Source organism: Orycteropus afer, unplaced genomic scaffold, assembly GCF_000298275.1.
Source record: "Orycteropus afer afer isolate SDZICR_OR568_19922 unplaced genomic scaffold, OryAfe1.0 scaffold00378, whole genome shotgun sequence".
In the NCBI taxonomy this organism is placed as follows: Eukaryota; Metazoa; Chordata; class Mammalia; order Tubulidentata; family Orycteropodidae; genus Orycteropus; species Orycteropus afer.
The window spans coordinates 1,636,896-1,647,256 of record NW_006921965.1 but is presented as its reverse complement, the minus strand read 5'-3'; the positions used below and the strand labels follow the sequence as shown (position 1 = coordinate 1,647,256).

At 40.6% G+C, this 10,361-nt stretch overlaps 1 protein-coding gene across 1 annotated transcript in view; it reads left to right on the top strand.

The window, feature by feature from the left end:
• Window positions 1-496: 496 nt before the first annotated feature.
• The window catches only part of LOC103207585 (UDP-glucuronosyltransferase 3A2-like), a 24,082-nt gene continuing 14,217 nt past the window's right edge, over window positions 497-10,361 (top strand). The window contains 2 exon segments of the mRNA XM_007953240.1: window positions 497-590; window positions 3,296-3,397. Of these exon segments, the coding sequence (XP_007951431.1) occupies window positions 497-590; window positions 3,296-3,397 (196 nt within the window).

Here is a 10,361-nt window from a genome sequence, read left to right as displayed (position 1 = left end):
GGTGGGTTCCAATCTTAAGGTTAGCCAGAGCGCTTAAAGCACTTAAAGCTTGAAAGTTAAATGCTTAAATGCTTAAAGCACTGCGCCACCAGAAGGCCTTAAATAGGAGAATGGGGGCTTTAAAAGAGCGTTGGGAGCATGTCACTTGTAAGTGGACTTGAAATCCACCTGATTTCTTGGACTTTTTTTAGCCAAGATGGGACGTTATGAGGACAGAGTGGATTTACAGATCAAATTGAGTAACTTGTGTTTCCTGCTTCCTGCTGTTAGGGAGGGAGAGGACAGACCAGCTAGTGGTACTGGGACAGGGGCACTAAGGCGGGGCAGAAAGGCGAGAGGGATAGGAGGGAAAGAGAGGCAGGATCCGTACGTACTCTGACCACAGTCCAATGTGGCAGCAGCAGTTCACGCGCCCTGACCTTCACTCGGTGCAGCCTAGGGGCGCTCGGAATCCCTTCACCTGGCGCAGGTCTCCTCGGCGTCAAGAGAAGTGAGTATGGCGGCGCAGCGAGTGCTGCTTCTCTTCTGCTTCCTTCTGCCTGGGCCCTTGCTCTCAGAAGCTGCCAAAATTCTGACTGCGTCCTTGCTGGGTGAGTGCTGGACCCCGGGAATCCACAGACTGGCTCATCCAGAATCCGTGTCAGGAATCTGGGACCCAGCAGGCGCCAAGGGCCTCTCCAGGAAGTTTCCCTGATCGGGCTGGTGACTGGGTGACAGGGGCCAGAGGGCCGCGGTCTGTGAGGCCTGGAGGAGGCTCCACTAGCTGGGTTGGAGAAGATAACTCTGGCGAAAACAGTACCGTCCTTTCCTCACCCTTTTCCTGCTCAGGACGCGTTCCACAATACGCCTGGCGTGTTGAGGGCAGAAGTTAGAGATTGCATCCTGCGCCCTGCGCTGGACCCAGGGCGCCTCCTCCAGGGCATCTTGGTGACCAGGCAAGGTGCTCCTGGGGCAGCAGCACACATTTTCAGAGCCAAAGTGGAGCAGAGAAGGTATTTTGGGACAACCAGGAGGGGGTTGTTTATTTCCAAAGGAAACCCAGAGAACTGAGGACTGAGGAGAAGCCAGGAACAATCATGTCCCAGAACCCCCTTTCCTTTTGCCCCGGGCCTGGAAGTGTTGAAGGGAATGAGCTGCTCCTTTTGTATTTTGTGGCTCCAGTCTTTTTTTTTTTTTTTTTTCCCCCTCTACTTCTGCTCCTGAGGCAGAAAGATGAGAGGGAAAATGTGTCAGGATGAAGGAATCCTCAAAGATGCAACTTCCCTCAGACCTTTATTCAACCCACCCTGACGGAATAGTGGCTCCTTTAGATCACTTTAAAATCATTGAGATCCATCTGGGGAACTTATGGCTGGAAGGAACCTGAGAGTTCATGGAATTTGGCCACTCCTTTGGTTTTCTGGAGAGGGAAACTGAGGATCAGGGAATTGAAGCTCCTCACAGGAGCCCTCCTTGATGACACAATCCATGAATGCACTCACATTTTCCTATCCCAAGACCACCCTGTCCACAACTTCCACTCTCAAACCCTTAGTAGTGTGGGATTATTATTATTATTATTATTGTCTTTAAATCACTAATAATTTTAAAAAAGAAACAAAAGACCTTTTAAACTCCATTAATAACCTTCTCACCCCCCCTTCTCTAATTCTTAGTAGCAGTGATGGTGGAAAAAACTTCCTTATCCCTTGAGAGTTCGCTGTTGCCCTGCCTCAGACAATAAGGTGGTGGCGATGTGGGCTTTGTGAGGTGCTAGAAATCTCTCCTTTTCTTCTGGGTGAAGCCTTGCTCACCAAGAGTCACCATGAATGTCTGTGTGTATTCTCCTCAACACTCGGTTCTTATATGAATTAAAATGAACAGCAAGAGCAGGCAGTGTGAGATGTAGGGTGACTTGTAGTGTGTCTATCCATGTTACCTCAGACCACACAAATCTGCATGTAAAATACTGAATCACTTCATCAGCTACTAAGTCATCAGGCCCTTTAGCTGCTTGCTAAACACCACTTTCCCCTCTTGACAATTACTACTTCATTTTCTCCTGATCTGGTTTTTCTGTTGCTGGGGTCCTTAGAGTCTAGCAAAAGGAGACTCTGGTGTGATGGAAAGCACCCTCCCTTTCCTTACTATCCTGGGATTGTGCTGTGATCAGTGATTCTAATCTCTCGTGGAAATAGTATCCAGCAGACTAAGCCCATGTCTGTGGGTTTGAACCTCCAACCTCTGAAATGGAGAAGCTGCCTGCCAAATACATTTAAGCACTAAAAATTTTGGCTCTAATCAGTGGCTCCACCTCTTTCTCCCCAATGTCTTTGTCTTGGCCCCACTTTGTAGCTCCCATATTTCTGGTTCCTGAAACTTCCTGCCAAATGCATTTGAAGCATATGAATTTGGCTGTAAGTGATGGCTGCACGTTTTTCTACACAAAGCAACTCTGTTGGTGCAGTGGATAAAACATTCAGCACTAATCAAAAGGTTAGTGGTTTGAATCCACCAACCATTCCATGGACGAAAAAGGACACAGTCTCTCTTTCTTAAAGATTTACAACTTGGAAACCCTATGAGGCTGTTCTACTCTGTCCTATAGGTCACTGTGAATTGGAATTGACTTGATGGCAGTGGCCGTGGGTTATGGTAGCATAAATTTCCAAGTAGAAGGTCACAGAAATGGCTCTGATGGATTGTCCATTAAGAAACATTCACACTCACAATTACAACACCATGCCAAATTTCTACTTTGTACTCCTTTCTTTAGGGAGCTCTGGTGGTGTAGTGCCTAAGGCATCTGACTGCTAACCAGAATGCTGGTGGTTCAAACCCATCAGTCATTCCTCAAAAGGAAGGTTGGGCAATCTACTTCCGTAGTGATACTGCCTCAGAAACCCAAGGAGGGGGTGCTATGGGTCGGATCCGACTCAACGACTGTGAGGTTTTTTTTTCTTTGGTACTTATTTCTTTAAGGCACAGTATCTACATGAGGCCCTTGGCAGCATAGCTCTCAGGATGAGGAACTCCTTGAGGTCTAGGCACAGAGAGGTTCGTCACATTTTTGTGGAGACCTTGGGCACCAAGACAGAAGTTATCAGTGGAGTATTGTAACATGGCAAGGATTTAGGGAGTCCATCTCTGAGTGTCTGGGTTGATTACCAAGGGGAGATGGAGGGACTGGTGATGCTTCTCTCCATCTGCTCACCGTCCAGTTTCATTGCTTTATTTTCCTTCCTCTCCTGGATTTCTCCCCACATCTTCAGATTCTTCTTATATTCACAGAAGTGAAGTTGTACATTTTTCTTAGGTGGAAGCCATTATCTACTGATGCATCAAGTGTCTTGGATTCTTCAAGATCATGGTCATAATGTGACCCTCTTAAGAACGGAAGTAATTTCTTTGATTCCAGGTAAATTTTCTTCATAATCCTTGCTGTTGTTGTTGCTATGTGCTCTCAAGTGAGACCTGACTTATAGTGACCCCTCCTTGGGTTTCTGAGGTGGTATCACTATGGAAGTAGATCGCCCAACTTTCCTTTCAAGGAGTGGCTGGTGGGTTTGAACTGCCAGCCTTCTGGTTAGCAGTCAAGTGCCTTAGGCATTATGCTACCAGAGTTCCTTCACAATCCTTAGAATATTTTATTCCAGGCAACAAACAACAATGCCTTTGATATAGCAGAGCTTAAAATAAACTTTATATATATATATATAAAGATATATATATATATATATATATATATATATAAATAAATATATATATATATAAAATTGGGTTGCTGAAATGACAAAGGTGTGTCTGTGTGTATGTGTAAAATATTAAGTTGGTTATTTAGCTCTGTTGACATGGTGTCCACACTCAATATCTTCTTATTTCTATCTCTTACTTAGATACTTAGATGTCAGTTTTATCCCAGGATAATTTCCATAAGTTATTTCCTATCATTTTGATAAATATCACTTCATTTTGTGGCATTCAGACATATCAGTGTTTGTCAAGATGACACAGGACTGGGCAGCGGTTTGTTCTGTAATACATAAGATCATCATGAGTCTGAGCCAAGTCCATAACAACTAGCAACAACAACACTCAGTTTAAAGTCTATTGAATAGAAGTGTTCAGCCATATTTAACAGTTCTAATATGTAATGATCCTTTCACCATACTTGTTCAACTTGTATGCTGAACAAATAATCTGAGAAGAAATAATCCAAGAAGCTGGATTATATGAAGAAGAACATGGAATCAGGATTGGAGGAAGACTTATTTACAACCTGCGATATGCAGATGACAAAACTTTGCTTGCTGAAAGTGAGGATGACTTGAAGCACTTACTGATGAAGATTAAAGACTAGTCTGCAGTGTGGATTACATCTCAATATAAAATAAAGAAAAATCTTCACATCTGGTCCAATGAACAGCTTCACAGTGAATGGAGAAAAGATTGAAGTTGTCAAGGATTTCATATTACTTGGTTCTACAATCAACACCAATGGAAGCAGCAGTCAAGACATCAGCTGATGTACTGCATTGGGCAAATCTGCTGCAAAAGACCTCTTTCAAGTGATGAAGAACAAAGATGTCTCCTTGAAGACTAAGGGGCACCTAACCCAAGCCATGGTATTTTCAATGGCCTCTTATGCATCAAAGAGCTGGACAGTGAATAAGGAAGACTGAAGAAGAGTTGATGCTTTTGAGTTGTGGTGCTGGAGAATAATGCTAGAAGTACTACTGACTGCTAAAAGGACTAACAAATCTGTCCTGGAAGAAGTGCAGCTGGAATGTTCCTTGGAAGTGAGAACGGCCAGACTTCATCTCACCTACTTTGGTCATCTTGTCAGAAGGAACCATTCCCTGGAGAAGGATGTCATGCTTGGTAAAGTGAAGGGTCAATCAAGAAGGGGAAGGACCTCAATGAGATGGATAGAGACAGTGACTACAATGATGGGCTCAGGTATAGCAAGGGTCATAAGGCTGACATAAGACCGTGCAGTGTTTCATTGTGCTGTGAATAGGAGATGACTTGATGGCACCTAAGAACAACAACAATATGTAAGGATCACTTCTCTTCTTGTCACATAAGTTACCTTTTCTCCTTTATGAGACCTGAATTTAAGGAAGTGTTCACATAGACCCTTGTTTATGCAGCTGAGTTCTCAATCTCTCTTTCAACAATTCTTGAAAATGCAGTGGCTGCCCGTGTCCATAGTGATATTAGGAGAAGTTCTTAACTGAGTCATCAAATCCAAAGAATTTTAACTAAAATGATGTAATAAATCTTGTCAACTCTTCTTTGTTGACAGACAAGAAAACAGATGCCCAGAGCACTTAAATGATTTGTTCAGGACTACAGAGCAGATTAATAACCGAGTCAGGTGAATCTGGGGCTTTAATCTCTGGGTTACTCAATCTGAGTCTGTGGCTGAAGCTTTGATTTTTTTTTTTAATAAAATATTAAGCATCTTTGAGGAAGAAATGTTTGAGCAGTTATTAAACTCTGAAGATAAAATTTAGGCTTTGTTAATGTTCAGACTATTATAAAATAGTTTTCATGAATAAGGAAGACTAAAAAAGAATTGATGCATTCGAATCATGGTGTTGGTGAAGAATATTGTATATACTGTGGACTTCCAGAAGAATGGACAAATCTGTCTTGGAAGAAGTACAGCCATAATTCTCCTTAGAAGCAAAGATTGTGAGACTTTGTCTCATTTACTTTGGACATGTTATCAGAAGGAACTGTTGTGAACTTAAGATTTCTGCTCTAGAACTTTCTCTATATGCAACTGTGTCTTCTCTGGTATTCTGTTTTGTGAATTCTTCCTTGGCTTCCCTGAAATTGATCTCAGTCTCCTCAACTCAGAGATACTGCTGGGCCAGATTTGGGTCCCACTTTCTTAAGATACTTCATGGAAATTCTCTCCATTCATCCATGGATCTCCTGAACTGCCTGGTGTCCAAAGCCATAAAACTATTTTTTTCAAATGTTTGATCTATTCATACTGTTTTAGTTGTTTAAAGTGGGAAGGTAAATCTGGTCCCTGTTACTTCCTTATGATCACTAATTTCTTACCTCTAGGCGTAGTGCCTAAGGCATTTGACTGCTAACCAAAAGGCTGGTGGTTCAAACCTACCAGCCACTCCTCAGAGGAAAGATTGGGCATACTACTTCTGTAGAGATACCACCTTGGAAACCCAAGGAGGAGTCACTATGAGTTGAATTAACTCCATGGCAGTGAGTTTGGTTTTATATCTATATCTATATCTATAGCTTTATGGAGGCATAATTCATATGCAATAAATGGTACATATTTTAAATGCATAATTTTATAATTGTTGATGTATGTGTTCATCTGTGACTTAATCACTGCAACTGAGATAATGAATGTATCCATCACCCCCAGAAGTTCTCTCATGCCTATTTGCAATTCCACCTTCATGCCCTTCTCACCTCCCACGCCCTGTTCTTTGGCAATCAGTAATGTATCACTCTATATTAGTTTGCATATACTTGGAGTCCAAAATTATGTACTCTCTTTTTTTGGCTTCTTTTATTCAGCATAATTATTTTGGGATTTATTCCTGTTGTTTTGTGTATCAGTAGTTCATTCATTTTCATTGCTTAGTAGCATTCTGTTAGGTCCTTGGGTGGCACAGGTGGTTTGCACTGACTACTAAAGATTGACTGTTTAAAACCACCCGGTGTCACTGTGAAAGAAAGGCCTGGTGATCTGCTTCCATAAAGATTATATCCAAGAAGATGGTAAGGAACAGTTCTATTCTGTAACAAATGGAGTTGTCGAGTTGGAATTGGCAATGGGTGTGTAGTATCCTCTCAGTATTCTAGTATTTTGTATTCTATCAGTCTCTTACTTTCCTAGGGCTGTTATGATAAAATACTACAAAGTAGGTTACTGTAATGAACAGAAATGTATTTTTTCACAGTCCTGGAGTACAGAAGTCCAAATAAGGGTGTTGGCAGGGCTATGCTTTCTCTCTCTGCTTTAGGGGATATTCTCCTTTGTCTCTTTCAGATCTTTGTTGGCCTGGGCATTTCCTGGTGTTCCTTGGATTATAAGAGTATTTTCACATAGTGTCTGTTTTGCCCCTGTGTGACTCCATTTCCATATTTGTTCTTCCTTTTCATTTAGACAACACTCAGGGATTAGGACCTATCTTACTCTGATATGACCTTATTAACCTAAATGATAACATCTGCAAAGAAAACCCTGTTTCCCCAAGTAAGGTCACATTCAGAAGTACAGGGGTTAAGACTTCAATGTATCTTTTTTGAGGACACGATTGAAACTATCACATATGAATAGAATACAAAGTGTTTATCTAGTTGTTGGTATACATTTAGGTAGCTTTTTGTTATTGGCTAGTTCAAATTAAGGTGCTATGAACATTTATGTACAAGCCTGTCTCTGGACATGTACTCTCTGTTTTTTTTTTCCCTTGGGTACATATATAGCCATGGAATGGCTGTATCATATGACAGATGTATGTTTTGCTTTTTAAGAAAGTGCCAAACTCTTATAAATTGGATGCACTCCATTACCTCCACATTCCTGTCAACATTTGGGATAGTTGGTCTTTTTTACTTTAGCCATTCCTATAGGTATATGACCAGACAAGTTGTGGGTTAACATCAAGAACATCATACAGGAAGAAAGAAAAAGGCCCTTAAGAAGACAGACAAGGAAGAGAAGACCAAATGGATGTCAGAAGAGACTCTGAAACTTGCTCTTGAAAGGAGAATAGCTAAAGTGAATGAGAAGTGATGAACTAAAAGATCTGAAATGAAGGCAATTCAAATGGCAAGAGTGAAGTTTATAATTAAATGTGCTGAGATCTGGAGATGGACAATTAATGGGAAAGAACATGCTTAGAATTTGTCAAACTGAAAGAAATGAAGAAAAAATTTAAGCCTTGGCTTTCAATACGGAAGGATTATAATGGCAAAATATTGAATGATATGGGAAGCATCAAAAGAAGATGGAAGGTATATGCAGGCACTGTATCAAAAAATTGGTCAACATTTAGCCATTTTGGGAGGGAGCATGTGATCAAGAGCCAATGGTAATGAACAAAGAAATCCAAGCTTCACTAAAGGAATTGGTAATAAACGAGGCTCTGGGATGGATGGATTATCCAATAAGATGTTTCAACAAATGGATGCAGCTCTGGAGGCTCTTAGTTGTTTATGTCAAGAAATTTGGAAGATGGCTACCTGACTGGAAGAGAGCAATATCTGTGCCAATTCCAAAGAAAGGTGATTCAATAGGTTGTGGAAATTATTGAACTCTATTATTAATATCATAAGCAAGTAAAATTTTGCACAGGATAATTCAAAAATGGTTACAGCAATATGACAGGGAACTGCCAGAAATTCAAGTCAGATTCAGAAGAGAACATGGGATGAGGATATCATTGCCAATGTCGGATGGATCTTGGCTGAAACAGATAGTACCAGAAAATGTTTACTTGTGTTTTATTGACTATGCAAAGGCATTCAACTGTGTGGATCATAACAGATTATAGATAATTTTGCAGATAATGGGAATTCAATAACACTTAATTGTGCTCATGTAGAGTCTGTAAATAGAGCAAGAGGCAGTCGTGACAGATGACACAACTTTGCTTGCTGAAAACAAGTAAGAATTGAAGCACTCACTGATGAAGATTAAAGACTACAGTCTTCAGGATGGATAACATTTCAACATAAAGGAATAAAATCCTGACAATTACCCCAATAAGCAACATAATTTTAAACGGAAAAAAGATCGAAGTGGTCAAAGGTTTCATTTTAGTTGGATCCACAATCTACATACATGGAAGCAGCAGTCAAGAAGTCAAATGATGTATTACATTGGGCAAATCTGATACAAAAGACATCTTTAAAGTGTCAAAAAGCAAAAATGTCACTTTGAAGTCTAAAGTGCACCTTATGTAATCATAGTATTTTCAATTACTTCATATGAATGCAAAACTGGACAATGAATAATGAAAAACAAAGACAAATTGATACATTTGAATTACGGTGTTCGAGAAGAATACTGAATATAGCATGGACTAACAGAAGAATGGAAAAATCTGGATTTGGTGAAGTTATTCATGTCTTCTGCCCATTTTTCAATTGGATTGTTTATTCTTTTGGTGTTGAGGTGTTGGAGTTTTCCATCAATTTTAGAGATAAGTCCCTTGCCAGATAGATATGTAATTATTAGCAAATATGAATTTTTTGTTGTTATTTTTGTCATATGCTTTTTCATTGTGTCGATTTCTTTGCTCCATATAATTTTCTATGTTGAGCTCATTTTGTTTGTGAATCATGTTATCACTTCCTTCATTACTATTGTTTTAGTATTTGCTGAATATTCATGTTGGTCTTCTTTTTTATTTTGATGTGAAGGTTTATCATTTTTCTTTGAGGTTACCCTGTGATTTATAGTTTTCTTCCCAAGTGTAAAACAGTCCATTCTATCTTGTAGTTGTCTTGACTTCCCTACCATCTAGCAGTTCTGTAACAGCACAGTTTTTTCACCTCTTTTTGGTTTGTAGTTGTCCTCATTTGTCAGTTGGTAGTTGTTCTCATTTGTCAGTTAGTGTCTCTGGTTCCCTGTTCCCTGTTCTTGTAGGCTTATTTACTTTGGATATTTCCATAGCTGGCTTGGTTTCTGGGTTATCTCATTGTGTTAGACTGGGTTCTCTAAAGAAACAAAAACCAGCAAAGTGTATATATATATTTATAGAGAGAGAAAGAGAGAGACAGAGAAATTTATCTTAGAAAATGGCTCACAAGTGTATAAAAGCTGGCAAGTCCAAAGTCCCCAGAGCAAACGTCAGGCTGGCAGCCTTTCCCCACAGGGGGCCAAGAAGCTCAAGGCTGGCAGGCAGTACACCGGCTGTTGACTCCAATGAATGATGGATCCAAGACCTCCAGACTGAACAATGGACTGCTTACTCACGAATGGTTGCAGGCAGCACAACAGAATCCCTATGCACAGAAGAATGTCCCTCTTCCCAGGATGTCCCTAGATATCCTGGAAGCAGGCCACACCCCTAGGGAAATTCCCCTTGGGCAGATTGGCCACTCAGAACACAGTCATCTGTTCCCATCATGGGAATAACCACACAGAACTGGGGTCCAGCCAAGTTGACACACAGCTCCAACTATCACACTCATCATGTGTGTTAATGGTCAGTTGTTGTTGGTTGTTGTTGTTTCTCTGTCCAAAGGGCTCCCTTTAACATCTCTTGTAAGGTTGGTCTGGTTTTTACAAATTCCCTTAATTTCTGCTTATGTGGAAATGTCCTAATTTCACCATCATATTTGAGGGACAATTTTGCTGGGTACATAATTCTTGGTTGGAA